Below are 22,239 nucleotides of genomic sequence, written 5' to 3'. Positions count from 1 at the left end.
AGCAACACAGTTGTTAAAACAAACGCTGGACACTTATAATAATAATAATTATGTTCAAGTTTATGTCAAAGTTCCCAGCGCTTGTTTTAACAACTGCAATCCCTCTACACATTGTCTCACCATGAGGTCTCACCAAGCTGCTTTTTCCGTTCTTCAAAGAATCTCCGAGATCTTATTTACGCAGGCACCAGTATTCTGGCCATCTATTCATTATTCTCCAACCCTTTCCGTTTTTTTCATTTTTTTTTTCGTAGGTGGCAGCCCTTCACAAGGCAAACATACAGACATTATGCTCTACACTCTACACGCAAAGTAAATCATGGTCCTGATTGACAAAAACATGTGACACGCCTTTTTATATCTAGACAGAGCTATAGTCTCACTATTAGGCTAAGGTAGTGGAGTTTTTTTTATTCGTGAGAAAAATTCTGCAACATCGACAGAAATTAAATCCAGGTCCTATGAATTTGAAGGCTAGGTAAACAACGTGTATTCCTATGCATAAGATGGGACTAATTTTGTGGGGTAGCCTAATAGTGTAAATTACCCAGTAGGCCTACACATTCCTGATTATCGTAAAGCACAAAAAAAAATGTGATAGGCCTACAGATGAATAATATATTCCCAAACTGTATTATTGAAATTACTGATATTATTGATATTCCATTTATAAATTTGTTGTCAATCTTTTCTTCTGGAGTTTAGGTCTGACCAACGGCTAGAAAAAAAAACAACCTTATAGCCAAGTTCTACAATTGTACATTTGACATATTAAATACGCCAACTTGTGTAAAGCAATAAATTGTTTACATAAACCGTTGCATCCGTAAACAAAATTATGCCTGGACCTTTTAACCTAAATTTGGTAATGATCTTTTTGTTAATATCGCCTAAGTTATGAAAACTTTATAAGCAATAACAATTTCATGCTATTTTTAATGCCTGATGACCAAATTGTTACCATTATGAAATCCATGGGGCTCCGTTATTCCTGCCCTATGGCCTGTAATAATAATAATGTAAACTTATATAACGCTTCATGCCAGTAAAGCATAGCGCTTCACATTATTAACTAGATCACAGAAACATATGGAACACCAGCCCCTTTGGGATAATTCCATAATACTGCAGCTAGTAATCAGTGCATTTTGTGATAAAAACCTACTAGATACCAACTTGTATTCCTGGTTGGAGAGATATAACCTTAAGTTAAGCTCAAAGTGAAGTGCCTTGCCCAAGGACAAACTCGGGGGGTTGAACCTCCGGAAGCTAGACCGCAACGTCTGCGCCAGATCGTTCCTACATAGAATATAAGACTGTGTAGGCCTACATATGATGTTTTTTACACTGTAGTATTTGGTGTCAAATTGAATAGGCGTTACACAACAATAGATATCAGAATGAATTTAATTCCCAATATAAATTATAAGCATCATGTCAATTAATTAATGTTAGCCACCTTTCTTATTTACAAAACGCATGAAAGAAAATTTTATAAGTTATCAAACCCATTAAACCGTTTTTGCAGAGCTTAAACATAGACACCAAATTCCAAAACACATTTACCTGCAAAGGCAAGCAGATTTAGACATTTCCCCTCTTACATATTAATATATGTTGGCATAAATATGGAAATACTAGAAAAACATATATAACCAAATTAGAATATATTGTATAATAAAAATTATAGATAACAGACATCAATGGAAGTCAAGATTTACTATCAATAGTATTATATTAGTTAAAAATGCAACGTACATGCTTGAATGTTCATTCTACACTGGAATGAAGAATAAGCCTAGATGATCACCATAAAAGTAATGAACATAAAAAATAAATATTAAGAAAGTCATATGATCGTAATTATTAGTATTGTGAATTTGAAACACTATCATATAAAATGGATTATGATGGTATTATATATTATTATTATTATTATTATTATTATTATTATTATTATTATTATTATTATTAGGCCTATTATTATTATTATTATTATTATTATTATTATTATTATTATTATTATTAATAATATTATTATAGGTAAACACTCTATTTAATTAATTGTGTATGGGAATTTAAGTCACTTTGGAACAATCTAAATATATTATAACCATCGGTCAACGAAAAAATGTAATAAATTTAATATTTTATAATTATGCCGAGTGTACATGATTTTTATTTTCATTTTGTTTTCAGTTTCTCTCAAACAGTAATTAAATTTTCTCTATAGATAACAAACCTTTTATGAATTTATTTTTGAAGCATCGTGGCACATCAAATTTCTGTTTTAGTCACCCATTAGTCGATACGATGATGTGATTAGTCTCTGGACATACGTTAACATTAATCACACAGATCCTGTCACTCAAAAACATACGTGAAGCACTTAACCAATAGGCCTACATCATAGTTACAAATTTTCAGGACAGGAGAATGTATTTTCTTTTGTATTTTTTTTCAGTACTGTATGACCTTTCGTTTACTATGGACAAGGAGATTGATAATTTAATTTTTTAGCTTTATTACATACGTAATTATATATATACACACGAGAAGTCTTTTGGTAATGCTTTTTACATACATACACATTCACTGTCATTTTTTATGTAGAAGAAAATGATTCATGTTTCGGTAAAGTACCGTATCCGTCTATTTTGGGAAGAATTCGCTGTTTGGTTCATTTTTGTTCTATTGATGATGACGCCAATTTAAAATATTTACTGTAAATTAATTTCCTGTTTAATTCTCCCCACTCCTGTCTTTCCTATTAGTGCCTTGTTAATTTTATAGGCTATGACTGTCAAGCCTACACACTATGCATTACCCCGATTTTGAATTATCTGCACCAGCCGCAAACACTTCTGGTGTTGTTTGCGTACTATACAATATAACTACAAAATAATTGTGTTGCGCTGCTCACTCAGATTTATAGTAGGCATTCTGTATTAAGGCGTAGATATTCCGATTTTTAAATACCGTATTTAATTGGAATAAACGCCCAGGGGAGTTTTGAGAAGGGTTTTTGAGGGGCGTTTATTTGAGGGAGCCGTTTATTCGAGGGAGGCGTTTTTTTTTTTTGGTTTTTTTTTGGGGGGGGGGGTTTGGTGTAACATGGATAGGACATAGGCCTACTCAAATAATGCCCTTTCAGTTCAATGTCAGTGGAACTACATCACATAACTACCGTCAAAATGTGTTATTGCGTGATCATAAAAACGCAAAACTTCAAAATTGCGTACCGTATATTGTGTAGTAGGCCTACACAACTCTTGAGTTTTCAGTTTTTGCAGCGACAACGGACATTCCGAAATCGGAATAACTACATACTTTATTTATTTCCACGTCGTGTTAAACGCGAAACGGGAGCTAAACCGCGCCCCATTCTCTCTTGTGTATTTCGTCGTCGGTCTAAGAACTCTAGTATCTGGAACAACATCACTCTGCTTGCAACAGATTGGAAATGCTTTTCTGAAGTAGTTTCTAAAATTCTCTCCCATAAATGCATATACAAACGGATTTACGCACGAATTCAAGTAAGCCATAATGTGTGCTGTAGTTTTTAAAGTATAAGTTGCAATTCCATATGGAAAGCCAGAGTCCAGTCTGATCCAAAGAACCAAGACATGTTGCGGCAACCAGCACACAACGAACAAAATGACAACTGCCAACACCATCCGGGTAATTTTTCGTTTTTGGTACAGAGTTTTTGATTTGATAGAATGGTGTTGCTCGTCCAAAGGAATCCTTTGACGCCACAGAACCCGGAGCATCACTGAATAACAAACACTTATCACTACCACAGGTATGATGTACAAGGCGAATGCGCTGTATATAGTGTAACCGGTCTTCCAGTACGTGCTTGGCCAATTTTCAAAGCATACATCAAAGCACGCAAAACGATTGTAGATGACATCATAGTAAAACGCCACTGGTAGTGATGCAAAACCAGACACTGCAAGAAAGAGAAAGAGAGAGAAGTTGATGATTCATCTAATTAACAATAATTTAATTTTAAATATTTTTTTAATGAATAATCATTCAATAGGATAAAACTACTAGAGCTTGAAAGATCGCTATTGTCAAGAGCTCAAGCCTTCTATGTATACGCCTCATAACCAACTTAAAATCCCGATTGGATACAATTGATTTTACTCTCCATAAGAATGGGAACAGCGCTATAGTTCTAGACATAAAGCAGAGGTCAACGTGAATACGCCTTGAAACGACGAAACATAAAATTTCTTTTTTACACCAATGTTTCGGTTATTACTGTAAGCTATTTTGAGTGGATTACTAAGATGGGACAACAGGCCCGTAACTAGGATTTTTTTTGGGGGGGGGGGTTCAAATTTGGAAAAAGTGGAGCCTTTTGAAGATGTTAACGACCAACCAATTACGCTGACCACATAAATAAGAGTTCCATCTTGAAACTTGTATTAAAAGATGCTACTGTCTATAAATATTATTTGAACAGGATTGTTTTATTTTATTTTTTTTAAGTTTAAGCAATCTTCTTTGGAGATTTTTTTTTGCCATCCAAGCGGAGCAAGCTAGCAAACGGTGGGGTTCGTCCGAACCCCCCCCCCCCCCACCCCTGGTTACGGGCCTGGACAAGCATACAAATGTCGACATAAATCAATCAAAATTACCTGTCCAGACAACGATGTTTCCGACCCTAGCAACGGCGGTGCTTCTGCCCTTGAGAGATTTTAGAGGCCATACGATGACCTGGAAGCGATCTAAGCTCATGGCAGTCAATGTCAGGCAAGTAGCTTGTGCAGTGACCTGAAAATATATCGGTTTTTTAAAAATTCTGAATAATGTGGTGTGTGTACTAACATTGTTTGATCTTTTGATATAAAATATAAAATATGATAAGGGCTCATCCATAATTTTCAAAATTTTCATAAGAGTACAAAATACACTCCTTTCTTTGATCCCCTGAAAGAGCAATACACAATGTTTTTTGTGTCATTTTTGAATCATAATTTTATCTTTTTCATAATAAAAGAGTACTTAGCCTGAATTTTCAATTCCACTCCAAAGCGTATGTTTTGTGATTTTGAAAATTATGGATGGCCCATAATGTGTTATTAAATGAATTTATAACTTTGGACAGAGATCCTTGTTGTGTGGTTCGTCAGTGACCTTACATTTCAATGGTTTATCACTAGAAGCAGGGTCCTGGGACATAGAACTCACTGGTTTCCATAGCTCAATAGCAAACATTAGCTTTACACGTATCTGGTATGTTTATTGTACTACACTCTTTCATCATCCAGCTATAATTATTTTTCACCGTAAGTTTGGTACTTAAAAAGATTAATCCCTCCAATCATGTTACCATTTTTATGTCTTTAGCAAGCACTTAGGCCTATGTATTGCACTTTTTATTAGGCCTATTTAACATTAATATTTATGTAGATGTTTAAAATGTTAGCTTTTTATGAACTCTATATAGGGCCTAATAATCTTGTACAATTCAGATTCTGATATTTGAAAAAAGAATGTAATAAGAAGTTTCACTTGGTTATTTGTTTAATTAGGGTCCAAATAATGTCAAGATTAAATCATGAATAAAATTAATTTATTTCCTCCAAGATTGAATATATTGAAAGCAGACTGTTTAAAAATTATTATTTGAATGAACAAAATGTGTAATTTTCTTCAAAACCGTTCGTGAAAAGAACTATTTTTAGTTTACTAACGATTACAAGGTGTATACGTTGATTTATTACCACTATTCTTTCTCTCATAGATGATTAATTGTATACAGTTACTGTGTCGTTACGTTATATCGTGTCATTATATGCATTATATCGCGTCATCAGCCAGTGTTCGTTGTCAGATGTGATATTTGACTTTCTGTATATGGTAACTATAAAAACGTGGATGGTGGATCCGCATTTATTGTACGGTACCTGCATCATGTAATAAAAAAACTTGCACAAGAATCTTCCATATAACCACTCAGCAGATATATACATTGCGGCTGTGAGAGGTGCACAGAAACTGAGAAAGGCCACATCCGTGATAGCAAGGTTCAAGATGTAGTAGTTTGTCGCAGTCTTCATTGCTTTATTCTTGACGATGACGTAGATAACCAATCCATTACCAATGACGCCAATACATGTTATAGTCATGAAGACAATAGGCACAAGCAACTGATCAATTCCTTTATGTTTGATACATTGTACATCTGTTTCGTTGCTTATATTGAATTCGGCCATCATTTTCTGTGAACAATCAGAACAAGCAAAATGAATTAATGTGAAGGTTAATATACTGAATTCCAGGACAGTAAACTGGCACATTACTAACGTATAATAATGGATTAGTCATCCCATTAATACAGCGTGCATGGAACTTTTGGATAAACAGCTGAATAAAGTTCCTGACTTAATTTCCGAGGCAACGGTGCGCGGGTGGGTTGGTGGAGTTGAAAGTAGTGTGGAATCCCAGTATGTACTTAAAGGATTATGTTCGATGCTTCAATTTGAAGTTAGGACTAAAACCAAAAGGTAGAAAAAAAAAGAAAGAAAGAAAGTAGGCATACCGTGAAAATATAAACTTCCGAGTTGCGTGAATACGACAGCATTTGAGGCGTTTGGAGTACATTATGTAGTTTTACATTTGTAGTCCTGCCATAGTATGTATGTTAATGTAGACCCGATTATATGTTATATGTGAGAATTAAGTAGTGTGTTCCTCGGAAAGCTAGTCAGCCGACACGTCAGTATAAAGCTCTCTCCGCACTATCACATTTTATGCGATTGGTGACGCGCCCATAATACGGGCATGATGATATAATTTTACACCCAAGTATGAGCATCACAGTTATTTGTCACATAAAATTTGAGTGTGGATGAAGCTTACTACTATAGGCTTATACTTGATCTCCAGAGATAATACTCTCGAAGTCGGTCAGCTGTACTGTCATCTCTCAAAAGCTGCAAGAGATATGCCAACATGAAACAGACTACGATATCCTCACTTCAATTCCTCCTGCTGTGAATGTATGGAAAGCCGAATTTTCATTTAATCAAAATAGAGACATCTTAGTTTTAAATAGATATCTAAATTTTGATTCTTAGTTTTAACCAAGGAGGTATAAAAATAATGTTATACCTTCTTGTTTTAACTAAGATAGGCCTATCCCTATTTAAAATAGATATATTATCTCTATTCAAAACTATAGACATCTGTATTTAAAATAGATATCTCTTTAAAACTAAGATACCTCCATTTAAAATAGAGTCTCTATCTAAAATAATGATATCTCTATTTAAAATAGATATCTATATACTTAAAACTGTGACAATTCGGCTCGCCATAGAATGCAAAAATCCGGTGATTCAGTGGAACTGTCCGTCCTTGACAATAAAAGCTGACCATGTTACCTAATTGCATGCTTCCAATAGTGCTAACAAAATAGTGATGTATCCGTTTCACTTAAATTCACTCGGCCGGAGGCAAATAACAGGCCTGCCGATATTATAAGGATCACAACCTCATTATCAACCTAACTGCCATAGCTATAACCGTCATCCTCTTGATCACAGTGTATATTTCTCAGACGGTACCTTTATCTTTCGTATCGTAGTTTCGTATTTCCTTTTTTGATCGCTTTTTATTCATTCTTTGGCTCAGGTGCAGAATAATCATGCAGATTATAAATCCTTCTCAGTACATTTCAGTACAGTTACCTCAATATATTACAAATATTCCATGTCTCAGGGGCGGATCCGGGAGGCAACCAGGGATAACCCCCACCCCCACTCTAAAAAGAAAAAAAAAAGAAAAGGTAGAAAAGAGGAGGACTTGAGCACGTACTCCAAAACAAGCTATTTTTTTAATTTAAATTCCACGTACCACTTTCTACAGCCAAGAATTTCTATAAAAAAAAAAGAAGAAAAAAAAATCTCCAACACCAACACCCCTCCCCCTCCTCGGTGCTTCGCACATCACATGGCTGCTACCCATATTTTTCTCTCGATCTACCTCATACAAGTAGGTCTACTCACACCTCTGTCTGATTGAGAGGCAAATGTTTATAAAGTGTGGAGCCCAATGAAACTATCAATGTATATTAATTTGATGTAAGGTTTAATAATAGAAATCTTACTAGAAGTATTGATTGAATAAGACATACGCGCCAGGTTATTGGGACGATATAATGTTCGCCAGAATTGTTCTCACCGCAAGAGGCGTAACCTTATGCAAGTTTACGGAGCATCATACTTACACACAGCACAGGATACAAGATTAAATCCCAAAAATTGTTTAGCTCTATCGTACCTAAGGGATGCACATGCAATGTAAACCCACAGTTTCAAATTTGTAGTTTTTCATTATTTATGCATATTGTTTCTCAGAGAGGTAAATAGAAGTGTTTTGAAGACAATGCATTCGATACTTGTACAGTACTTAGATAGAACTATATGCGGCTAACGGATCCCCACTGAATAGAAGACCGGGATAGAAGATAGTAATCCATAACTAATATTGGTGATGATAATGATGACTGTATTGATATAATACTTATATTATTATGATGATGGAAATGATAAAGATAATGATGATATTAATAAAGATAATGATGAAAAATAATTACTCTAATTAACTGAAAAAATATGCCTGAAGGACCGAAAGGCCTAAGACATTTTTGGTACACCTCCATGTTCTAAATAGTTCTTACAAAAATTGATAATTCATTCACATAGTTATTTCTAAAGTATATGCCATATATAATGATGATCATGATTGTTGCTGTTGATGAGTATAATGATGACGATGATAATTATGATAATGATGATGAAGACAAAGTTGATGATGACGATGATGATTTCGATGATGGTGATGATTGTTATTAAAACGATGACAGTGATGATGGTGATGATGGCAGGGCTATTGATGATACAAATATTGCATGGATATTTTTTGGTGATATTAATAGTTAATTTCCCCTGCACTTAATATTTGGCCACTGTACTCATTTACTCACTCAATGCGTCGGAAGGCAATTGAACAGGAGAGATAGGAGTGTGGGTAGGCTATATTATTAACATTAGAATTGACATGTTCACTCAATTGACAAATTGGTAGATGAAGGTAGCCAGGCCTATGTATTAAAGTTAAGTCGTTACAAATTATTATGGTCGTCATAAAATGAAAATAGGCCTGGAGTGGGAATTTACAATCTGCCCTTCATTGGGTTGGACAGGTTGTAACATGTGGAGCTCTGTCGTTACATTTTTCATTACTATTTTTGATTGGAAGGGAAATCACTGACCCTCTGACATGCCGCAAAAATACGCTTCTATACTTGAGAATTCAAAATGACGGAAGCCATAAGCTCTAGGTAAGATGGCACAGTATCCCGGAGGAGGCATACCCTACGCAGAAACGCAGTTCATAATAAAAATAATAATTGGGACTTGTACTTTTTTTATAACACATTTTATAAGAACAATGAGGCTGAAATCGCTAAAAAAAATTAAGAACAAAATAAAAACAAATTGAGAATGAGGTGAAATGTCAACTGAGGTTTTTATATAGAAATACCAACAATTCTTATTAACCTTAACTTTATTTTTAATAGGTGTAACTTTGTAATACCCTCTAAAATGCAGTACAGTAATATACTGCTATGATAATAATTGTGTAGGTTTGAAAAGTGTGTAAAAATAAGAGAAAATAACAACATTTTGAGCCTGAAATCGTTAGAAAAATAAGAACACTGAGCTGGGAAAAATTTTACTGGTTCTTAAAAAAAAATAAGAAGTGTATGTACAGTACTTAACTAGTAATTGCGCATCTCATATATTAATATTTTAACATTTTCCGAAAATTAGAAATAACGCACAATATTGAAAGAAAACGATTGTCGGCACAAAATGCACGATATGATACTTTGTGCTGTAATAACGTCATTATCCTCGACAGACAAAATCGCACCCGATAAAATTTTCAATTCCTATAGGTTTATCAGCGATTGGCATAACCATCCAATAGGTGGTTAATGAGTGCATGCTTCATCAAAAGGGGCTCGCATTTTCAAGGTAGAGAAAGTCATGATTACAAAAACGAACCGCAAAAAAGCGTAGCTAGGCCTATTATACCTCGGACTAGTATATGTAGCTCTAATTAGTTTACATACCGATGGGACATAGGCTATATTTACACACGGTAACTTATTTTTAAATGCCTGACAGGTCTATGCCTAAACTATGACATTTAGGCGGCCATAATGTAAATTTGTGTAATACCAAATTATTATAAATATGTATTCAATCAAACATGGCAAATTATTTGACCAATGATTAATGATCTATATTTTTGCTCTACAGATATGCTTGCATGAGAGACAAATTCTTAATTGTGATTAAAACTGATATCCGAAATTTCCAGGAATGTTTGGAATATCTGCAGGCTTCTTAAAACTATTACATCATAGGCTGTATATATGGGATACTCTCGAATCTTCAGAGGTTCATAATTATATGTTTAACTTTATGAGAATAAAACTAGTCGTTGATGCCAGTCTTTTAAACATCTTTACATTTAGAAGTACAGAATATATATTCTCCTCACTGGCTTGGCCTGTGTACATTCTGGAGCTTCAGGAACTTAGTGGTGCATTACCGGGGGTCCCTTTGGGCAATTCCTCACCACCAACGTAAATTGTAGTTTGCGTAGGCCTATGTGTGATGTATGGTTGTAGATATTAGTTGAAAGTTTATAGTGTCACTAAAAGGTTAAAAGTTTATAACATACAATTGTGCATTAAACTTAATACTCTAAAAGCGTAGGCTACATGGGAGTTTCTGAAGACAGGGGAAGTGTAAATTTCTTCTGATTTGTTGCTTCAATAATCACCGACGAGAGCCTATAAACTTTGGTAACCTTAAGCCCAATTTACACGGAGCAATTCTTGTAAGCACTATGACCGGTCAAATTGCTAGCAATGAAATTGCTCCATTTAAATTGGGTAAATTGCTCTGAAACTGAGGTACATGATTGACAGGTTATTACCTGCTTTAGTACTGTGGATTTTTTGCCTTCTGTGGATTTCCTGTTTGTACCTAGTTTAGTTTATGTAATTTAAAATTATATTGACACATGTATGTGGATGATTTATTTTTGTGGCTACCAATTTATAAGGCAAATAATATTATGAATTATGATTTAATATGAATTGTGAACTCGCATGCTTAACATGTTTCCTTCAACTCAGGATGCTTGAAATTAAAATGCCAAGAACCGGTGTTAAAATGCGTGATATCCAAATATATTAAATTTAAACATATAATTTCCACTAGAAAGTCAACAAAAAGAAAAAAAAATCTTTTTAATTACTTTAAAATTTATAAGTGGTATTTTTGTTTTTTATGTATCCTTATGTTGATATTGACCAAATAAATGAATGAATGAAAGGATTAAGCATCGTATCCACCCCCCCCCCCCTGCCATTCAAACTCTCCCTGAGAACCCTACAAGTGATTTTATGCCAGGGCCATTACCGAGGTTCTAGTCGGCCACTTGATTCAGGCCCCTGTCGGTCAATTACTGAAGCCACCACTCGCACGTGTGTATTGTAAATGATTATTAATTTATTTATTTCCTTTAGATCTACTTATTATTAGGAGCAGATTTCATTCTTTATCATCATTCCGATCGTATAATACAAGTAGGGAATTGGTTTGCTCGAAATGTAGGATCGGCCGAACCAATGAGCCACATACTCAGATTTTTTACTAAGTAGTCTGGCACAGAGGTGGTGCCAGTATTTCCTGGAGTAAGGGGTGACTGACCTTCGACGACTAGAGAGTTAGTGGACGATAGATGGGCTGCTAAAACCACTAGAAAGAATCCAGTTACATGACCTATTAAAATATATGGAAGGCGTTAAAATAATAGGCTCTAATCTTTTGATAAAGCAGGGTGGTGGCTCTAGGATACTAATCTTTGAGATGGGTGGGGTGTAGGTGTGCTAGGCTGTTCACCAGAGATATGCGTAATATATGAACAACGTTCTGGCAAGGATTTAGAAGAATGAGCTTATAGTGTGTAGAAAAGGATCAGGGCCAAATTGTCAAAGCCCAGTTTGCCGAGTGCACGATTGCTGAATCAAAAACCACGAATCCCAGTTTGCCGGAACCCAGTTTGCCGAAAGTCAATTAAAAGCAATGAAGAACAACAGTATAAAATAGCGACTTATTGTTATGATTCTTTTTTATTCATTCTCTAAACTTGAAACTTTAGTAACAATTCTTCTAGGAAAAAATGAATTAAATAGGTCTAGGAGATTTAAATGTCTTTATAATATATACATAGAGTTTAACTAAGATATCCACTGTCGTCGCACTTAACTTGCTTGCGCTACCACGACCAAAAAAATATGAATGCTATATATACTTTTTTGTCTTGGCCAGACTACCTGGTATAAAACCGTTTACCAAGCTGGATTAACCCTGATGCTCGGTTTCCATACAATCACTCACGTTATCAGCGACAGTCGGGGGACATCGGCCAAACGTCGGTGGCATCTCACCCATCCCCTTCTTCCTGTATTTTGGAACATCAAACCACCGTCGAACAAATACCAGCACCACGACTGTGGACCCGATGTCCCCGACAGGGGTAAGGGGCGATGTACCCGATGAAGGCCGATTTTCCCGACGGCAAAGTGGGAGGGGGCAGGAACGGCCAAGCGAGAGGGTCTAACGAGCGAACTGGAAACTTCAATAATTAGGGATTTGGAAGTCTTATAAATCAATTATAGAGGTTTTCCCCAGACAAATTGTGCTCCAAGAACCCTTGGCATCCCCACCATTGACGCAAATCCACTTTTCCCCTTAAAGCAAAGTCTGTGATTAACCAAACTAACTGGCATTAAATACTATTATTGCCATTTACATGCTAGAATTCTTCAACTCCCGAGGACTTTCCCCTCCCCTCTTACATCGTACCCTCCCCATCGTACCCCTCCCCATCGTACCGCTCCGGGAATCCCACCATAAACATACAGGTTCCTCTTGGGTCTCCTATAGATACCGGTACCTCATATAAATTCCTGGTTACGACAGCCTACAAATTATGTGGTACCGTATGCTTAGAGTATTATTAGTTTAACTGAAAATAATGGGGAGGCTTCATAAAACGACTATATCTTTTTCCCCCAAGGAGGATTGTAAAGGAGTTTTCGCATGTTAAGAGGACACCCATGCGTATCGATTTATACCAACAGAGCTTTGTTAACAATTTTTCCCCAGTACATCAGTAAAACGACCAGACTAGATTGATATGCCATATATAAAATATATAATATACTTTTGAGAGTTTCAACTGTGTCGATTTAATAGACATTGTAATTGCTATGGACGGTTCAGATGCACAATATATGTTTTCAGTGTATACATGTACTTTTTATTTGCATATGTACACGATCATTAATAAAGCAGGTACCAGCTCAACTTGCTGAAAACGTATAACAATATTATCAACTTAAATAAGACATGAATTGAAACAACTGGGTTTTTTGTACGTACTTTTCACTCAATTACGAATTAAAGAATCAGTATAAGAATAAAAGAACGGTATCATGTTTGCGTCTTTTATTGTGCGAGGAAAACACTTTATCGCTTTCAGTTTCCAATTGAAATGCTACTTAAATATTGATAAACTAAGCATTACGAAATTCACATATTTAACTCATGTGTTAAGTTCATTAGCTTAGCACTGACTGTAGGCTTAAGTAGGCATATCGTTTAGTAATAAGCAGGCCTATTATTAGGCATATTATTTTCTTCCCATATCATTAACGTACTACAATATAACGAATACCGGTAGTAAATAATCTGTACACTTGATGTCAAAATGAACGTCGTGATCATGGTATAATTCGAATCAAATTTTTTTATGTAGGTACACCAGTTATTCCTTCACAAGGGCCCATACTACACAAATTTGAAGAACTAACTTAATTTCCTTATCCTGTTTTAATGACTGAATTTAGTCATCATGTTCAATATTTTCGGAAGCCTAAACAGTAATAAATGAACCAGTGAACCTGATAGGCCTATAGGACTGCGTCTGCACGCTACCACAATTCTGGCGCCAACAAAGAGGTTCCGAATTTCCTGCCGCTACAAGATGGTGTAACGCGCATCGCTTACACACCTGCCATTCATAAAACGATAAAGATTTATATGAAAGGGTACAATAACAAAATACTGAACGTCAGTTTAAAAGATATAATTTTTTACGAGGTATATTGTTTTGTTTCAGCAGGCGAATGAGATCGTGTGCTTACTGCAGAAACTAACAATACCAAGAAATGTATCCAACTAGCTAAAGCTGGATTTCCATGCAACCGCTACACGTTATCGCCGACAGCTTTCGGTGATGCTGATTGGTCGGTCGATTTGAGGAGCTACAAAGTACAACGATTGCGCTGAAAACACTGCAGCGACAGAGCAGCGATTGTATGGAAACAGACACATTTGGCAAAGTCTCGTCAGGCTCACTATGTATACGTGAAATTGGACTTTAAAAATCAAGAAAATTAAAGTTCAGTCGACAAACTATAGGGTTTTCTTTAGAACGAAACTTTAATATGTCAAAAACAATTCCCGAAAATCGTAACAATTAACTTCAAACAGCATATCCTTTAACATTATCAATACATTTGATATGTGATAACGTAAGTTACTGAACCAATGGTGAATAATAGATGGATCCAAGACGATTATCTATAACTGAGGAGTGTAAAATATACCTATAAATATCATTATACATACGATGACAAATAAAAAAACAAGTGGAGGAAAAGTGTCACACCCAAGTAATTACACATTTATATTGTTTTGAAAAATGCTGTAATATTTTAATCCGGTTGATACTTTTCATTTTCGCTCACTAAAAGAAAACAAACAACATATATCTTCCCCATTCAAAATCTACGGAGAAGCTCTGGTAAACATGAAACTGTCTGACATAAACTTCCAATGATAATTGCATTATGTATGCAAATATTAGTAAAGTTTTATATAATTAGGCCTATGTAACACCGATCATGAGTCTATCGTTGTAAAATCCAGTAAAATTATAATTTCTATTTTAAATTGTAAGTATATACAGTACATGTTTTTAATTATAAATGATAATCTCGCATTCTAAATTTGCATATTTACAAAACTATCATAAATGAACAAAGAGTATTTTGTCTACAATCAACAACAAGAACATTTGATTTGTTTTTATATTTATTTTAGCTATGGTTTTTTGGGAAAAAAGCATTGAAGTAGTTGACAATATGTTCTTTGTTAATGATGGTAAAGCCCCTAGTTTTGCCCGTTCTTTCAATTTTCTTTCGTTCGAAAGTTTCGTAACCTACGTTACTTCATTACTCATATAATTATCTCTAATAGAACATTATAAAGATGATTTGCAAACATATTTGTTGCCATCATATCTATTTAATGTTAAAGAGTTTTGATTAGGTAAATCTATTAAATGTGCCTTTGCTTTCATGAATTCACTCGCGATTATTACACATAATATTTTAAGTTACCATCAAAATAAATTAGAATTACATGCAATAGGAATAATTTCCATGAATGATAGCATTCCTATAGAGTCACCGTATGTTAGGATATATGTTAAAGAACGTAGATATCTGATATCAGCTACTGCCTATGTTTTTTTATTTAAATGCTGTTTATTTACGCCTTTGCTTTCATGAATTCACTCGCGATTATTACACATAATATTTTAAGTTACCATCAAAATAAATTAGAATTACATGCAATAGGAATAATTTCCATGAATGATAGCATTCTTATAGAGTCACGGTATGTTAGGATATATGTTAAAGAACGTAGATATCTGATATCAGCTACTGCCTATGTTTTCTTATTTAAATGCTGTTTATTTATGCTATATAAACAATAACGTGCGTTACTGTGTGTTTAACATACGTTACTTCTCACAACGTTGTAGGGCTTATTCCTTTCAACTAGGCCTAAGCAATTGCCTGAAATTGTCAATTTAATATTATGTTATAAATATAACTATTTTGTTAACTAAATATAGTCGAGATACATGATAAATACTTACCCAATTGCTTCACTTTAATGATGGGGCGTAGGACCAATATTCGAGGGAAACACCAAGTCGGCAAACACGAGGTTCTGGGTGTCAATTGCTCAATACCATTTTTTTTTTTAGAATGTTCTAAAATGTTTATGTGTCGTTGGCGGCATAATTAAAGTCATTTATAATAGTTTTTTCCCTCTATATTTCATTAATATGATTAATATTCTTAATATACTTAAAGGGCAAGTTAATTTCAAGAAATATTTTTATGATTTTTTTTTTTTTTTTTTTTTTTGGTATTTAGCAAGGCACAATACATCTTTAACGTAGGTTACTGTAACGTCCATTTCCTTTCCAATTACAATTACTAATTAAACATGATTACCTAACACCAATAATGATTTACAGATGCTGTATCCATGCTTATTACTTAACTACTTCTCATGTTTAGTTTGGTTCAAATTTTTGAACTGGTATATGAAGAAATCAGGTACGGTAACGTATATTTCACTGCTTAAAGCGACAATCGAAATTTCAGGTTTAAGACCATATTTTGCATAGATGAATATTCTGCTTTTCTGAATTAACAATGCAGTATTCATTATATCTTGCACTAAGCATATTAGCTATTACCTTAAAGTTTTCCTGCAATAATACATGTTTTTCTGGCAAATATGATTATGTAAGGTAAATTACATGCATTTGGCGACACGGTTAAACATACCATAACCATACTAAACCCACCATAACCATAACCATACCATAACCATACCATAACCATACTAAACCCACCTCGATTTAAAAAACTTAGAATACAAATTGACAACCTTCCAACCAGCTTACAAATCGGTAAATATAAGTCGATTCGATTCAGCATGGAGGGATGGGCTTTTAAAGGCTATTTGGAATGTTGGAATTAGGGGTCGTCTTTGAAAATTAATTGACAATATGTACGCCAATACTAAAGGAAAAATAAAATTTGGGGATAACTTGACAGAAGAATCTTCTATTGAACAGTGTGTTAAACAGGGATATGTCCTATCTCCTATACTATTTTGCATATTCATTAACGAGTTTACAAAAATTTTAAAATTGAACGATATTGGTGTTCATATTAATAACACATGGCATGGAGCAATATTTGGGGCCGATGATATAATTCTGATTGCAGAAAATGAACGACAAATGATTCAAATATTAGACTATTAGCAGCTAAATTCGCTGCAGATTGGAACTTTGAATTTAACCATACTAAATCTAATGTACTTGTTGTGGGAAAGATAGTGGACAGAAATAAAACATGGAAACTAGGAAACCTATTCATAAATGAATGTGAAACCTATAAATATCTTGTTGTTACTATATCAAGATGTTTAAAGGATCACAAACATATTGAACATGTAATTCAAAAATGTAACAAACTTATTGGTTATATAAAGGCAATTATTGGTAATCTAAATAGTTTTAACAGAGTGTATTATGGGGACATTCTTTGGCGAACGCTTGCTCTTCCATCAATAAACTATGCTAGCCCGATTTGGGTAGGGAGTAAGAGTGACTGTGAAAGAATTGAGAGATTGCAATTGCAAATGGCAAAATTCATATTAAGAGCACCCATAATACTCCTGATGTTACTTTTTATGATGATCTTGGATGGTCAAAAATCTCTCATATTCAAAATTTACATAAAATAAATTATATCGACAGAATTTTAAAGATGGAAGACAAAAATATCGTTGGCCAAAAATATTTTTAAAAACTATTGTGAATATATCAGAGAACCTTCATGATATTGCTTTTAAGATTCCACTTTTCATTGAAAATATTCTGAAAGATTGTAATAATAATATACGGTATTCTCTGACATCCGTAATGGCAATGATAATATTAACATGCAATGGGCTTCCAACACAGAGAATGCTTTAAGAGATCTTACATTATCTCAATGGCTTGAAGAAGGGAAAAGCAAATCGTCTATTAAAAACTATATGACTATAAAGAATGCTCCTATATTGGAGGTATATCTTCTTGATAGCAATGACTTTGAGGGTGCTTCATTGTAATTCAAATTAAGGTCGAATACCCTTCCTCTGGATGGTAAAGTAGCAAAATGGTCTAATGATCCTAATGCTAATGGGCTCTGTAAATGCTGTAATATACAGTAAACGAAGAAGAAAATATTACACACTTTTTATTAACTTTCCCTGCTCTAAATTATATTAGAAATGAGGAAATCGAGAAGTTTAAACAGCAACTCTCTCTTAACGATTTCCTACACGTTTTCCAACAATTCCAAAAATTAGATATTGAAAACAAATTACTCTTTATTCTCGGCAATGACAATAACTTATTCCATCAAAAAATTAAAATCTTGATCGACAAATTTTGCAAATCCTTAGCAAAAAGAGCATGGAGAAAAAGGTGTTATCTTTTCTTAAAGATTAAATGGACTTTGTGTTGTTGTGTTTTATGTCTCTTTTTATTTTTATTTTCCTTTACTTTACTGTATATTTTCTTTAGTTTTGTTAAGATTACTTTTGTATTAGTTAAGATGTTTGACGCACCACCTGTTGAGTGCCACCGATATAAATGGTGTATGTCAATAAATTATTATTATTATTATTATTATTATTATAGTCCTGTGGTACACAGAATTTAATGTATGGCGACAGACGAATTTTGCATACTTGTGACTATAAATATCGTCGTAACTCTTGTTAGTTGTCAAAACTCCATGAAATTTGGTACACTTTTCTAATAGGATTATGGTCTTTTGAATTTTAGTAACACTTCCACATTATTATCATATTATTTCGTCATTCCCTTCCCAGTTTGTGAAACATGGGCGACTGGGTTTGCACAATTATAGTGAGCCTGACCCTGCATCATCAGCCCACATTTCATTTCCTCTACTTCTACTGACTTTAATTTAATCACGGAGGAATTAGTTTAGCGTAATTGGCAGTGAAATTGTTTCCTTCCCGGTAACTCGATCGTATCTACTTGTAGGCCTGTATATGTGTTGGTATATATTTCTCAATAAATAATAATAATAATAATAATAATAATAATAATAATAATAATATAATAATAATAATAATAATAATAATAATAATAATAATAATAATAATAATAATAATAATAATAATAATAATAATAATAATAATGATAATATTAATAATACTCCCGAAAAGGCCGACTTTCGAGAGGCTGTGAAGTACTGGGGCAGTCCGGGTATTTATGGGGAGGCGCAGAAAGAAGGGAACTCCTGTATAAATAACATACGTTTTAATGACTTAGGAAACCGATTTCTGCCTTGTCACCTTCCCAACTTTCGAGAGGCTTAAAAGTCAACAATAATATTACCCTGAAAATTATTTTCATAAATGCCACCCCCCCCCCCCACACACACACACACCACCCCTATTTAACCAACATCTGTACACTTTTTTGCAGGCTAAAAAGCACTCTAATATGTTAAGGATGGGGGGGGGGGAGGCGGGTCCGGACGTCAACAACCATGCCGCCGCCCAGGAGTATCATCTAAATAATCATTCTTTGAAGCCCATAATAATAATTGTTTTTATAATATTAAAGCGGGTAAGATAAGTCTATGATATAGAATATAGTAAAAATTTATTTAACAATGCATTCTAAAATGTTTGTTGTGAATCGTGATGGACGTAAACATTCCTTATTCGTCACGTACTGACTTACTTTAGAAACTAACATGGTCACTTTATAATATATTTTATTCTATTATAGGCCTATTTGTGAACATAAATACGCATTTATAATTTTACCAGCCGCACTCACTGAAGAGCGGTACGTTCCACTTACCTACTACTGAATATTCTGCTGCCCTTTCACTGTACTGTACTAACGTAATTTGAATAAAGAATTTTCACATGTGTTGCTTTTGTAGCGTGTAGTGTCCTCGTCCAATATTTTGTAGACTCGCGTTATTGTAAAATTATTTTTTTACGATATTGTAATGGACAGAAATAGGAACTCAATATAGGCCAATAATGTTAAGACATTTAAAAGAATGTTGCTACGATATATTTCTTCCAGAGCTGTGCACGCGACATTTTGTCCTTACTCAATTTAGTGTATGCTGCATAATAATAATAATAATAATAATAATAATAATAATAATAATAATAATAATAATAATAATAATAATAATGATGATGATGATGATTATGATGATGATGATTATGATTATGATGAAGATGATGCCGATGATGATGCCGATGATGATGCCAATGATGATGATGATCATCATCATCATCAACATCATCATCGTCGTCATCGGCATCATCATCATCTTCATAATAGTAATAATTACCATCGTGATAAAAAATAAGGATTATTATTTTTATTATGAATAATGATAATGACGATAAATAAAAATAAGTGACTTTGATAATAATAGTAATGATAATGATATTGATAATGATAATAGGCATATTCAAATTGATGATACAGTAATGATAATAAACATTGTTAATATATATCCTTATTATCATTATTATTAACTAAGGAAGAAGTAACATTATCTTATACAGCCTTCTTCTTCTGGTATCCACATTCTATACTCCCATTGGGTTCAATATCTCTGGCAATGTATTCCTTGATTGAAAACTATCTCCGCTCCCTAATACACATCACACTTTCCTACATGTAATGTAATTGCCGACATTGGTTGAGAATGCACTACTTAATTACGTAGACTAGACAGTAATCAATTACTAATGTGAGTGTGTAGCGATTTTAAGGAAGCCAGGCATTACACAACGTGATCTGAACATTGCATTACTGCTATGTAGTATTATGATATTATTATAAGGAGTGCATTGACATTAAGTCAATTGTATTCAGGAGAGAAGAGTACGTTATTTATATATATGTTTTGACAGACTTGGTTGAGCTTTCTCTGCACAATATTTTGTATACATTGGCGGATCTAGAGAGGGTCAGGGGTCTTGCCCCTCCTTGGGCAAAAAAAAAACAAAACAAAAACAATTCAAGACCTACTGTGTACTTTTTCGGGACCCGTGAGCTGATTTTTTCTTTTTTTTTGTTTTTGTTACACTGGGAAAATTAGAAGTCAGGAAAGCTCATTTCCCGCCATCTAAGAATCAACATTTTTCCTGGGAGGACCACCGACACCTTACTTTTTGGGGTTAATCGATTCATATAAAAAAGAATACGTATGCAACTACGCAATTTCTTTTTAATGTATGTATACACAAATAGGCCTATTTTCTGTAATAAGTATGAGAAAAATTTACCTGATCGTTTTTAAGAGGAGACCTTGAATTTGAAAGAATTTAGAAGTCATTCAAAGACACTTCAGAAGTCGGGAAAGCCCACTTACTGCAATCTAGGAATCAAAATTTTCCCGGGAGGACCCCTGGGAAGGGGGTTAGGAACGGTTAGGAACCGTTTTACCCCCTCCTAAATTTGAACCCAGCTCCGCCCCTAATTAAACATTATAGGCTATTCAGACATTGCAAATATGATGAGTTATATTTGTACATCACCTCGTAGTACACTAGTTACACTAGTAATCATGTCCAATCAATCAGTCAATGCAGATGGATTTGTACCGTAGCTCTAATATACACAGCAGAATGAGAAGTTAAATTCTGTTATGACAACGGTATTACTAAAAGTGCACATTAACTACTGAGGTTGATTAACATTGCTATATGTATATATAACAAAATTAGGAAAGAAAATGACTGTTATTTTCAACCTAAATTCCACTTATATATCATAATAAACTTATATGGAAACATATATATTAATAGAAACCATGATATTAGGAGAGTTGTAGTACTAATATAAACAATGGGTGGCTGTCCCATTTGTACATTTAGAGTTAACTGTGTTAGTTTTGTCGTCATTGAATAAAATAACAATCTCCATCCGCTCCGGTGATTAACGTTTCTTAGTTTCTTCGTCGTGCGGGCGCCTCCTGCGACGTGATATTACGTTTTGTCTCAAAACGAAGAGCCCATGAGTACTCGAAAGAATCGATCAAATAAATGTTATGGCTTAAAGATTCTAATTTGTATAATCGTATACATACATACATAGGCCTACACCCATACACACATACATACATAC

At 34.1% G+C, this 22,239-nt stretch overlaps 1 protein-coding gene across 3 annotated transcripts in view; it reads right to left on the bottom strand.

Moving 5' to 3' along the window:
* Positions 1–1,388: 1,388 nt before the first annotated feature.
* Positions 1,389–22,239, bottom strand: part of LOC117125203 (G-protein coupled receptor 54-like) — a 25,246-nt gene continuing 4,395 nt past the window's right edge. The window contains exons 1-4 of one of the 3 annotated variants that reach the window (XM_033271642.1): positions 19,942–19,985; positions 5,925–6,239; positions 4,653–4,788; positions 1,389–3,955 (exon numbers count right to left, since the gene is read on the bottom strand). In XM_033271642.1, coding sequence (XP_033127533.1) covers positions 3,336–3,955; positions 4,653–4,788; positions 5,925–6,236 — 1,068 coding nt within the window. In that variant the 5' untranslated portion in view covers positions 6,237–6,239; positions 19,942–19,985 and the 3' untranslated portion in view covers positions 1,389–3,335. Of the gene's footprint in view, positions 3,956–4,652; positions 4,789–5,924; positions 6,240–6,879; positions 7,378–19,941; positions 19,986–22,239 lie in introns of those variants that run through there. The other 2 variants (XM_033271651.1, XM_033271659.1) reach the window with 2 other exon arrangements.

Source organism: Anneissia japonica, unplaced genomic scaffold (assembly GCF_011630105.1).
Source record: "Anneissia japonica isolate Jap-2015-1 unplaced genomic scaffold, ASM1163010v1 scaffold466_len1169948_cov191, whole genome shotgun sequence".
NCBI lineage: Eukaryota > Metazoa > Echinodermata > Crinoidea > Comatulida > Comatulidae > Anneissia > Anneissia japonica.
This window is presented reverse-complemented; position numbering and strand designations above follow the sequence as displayed.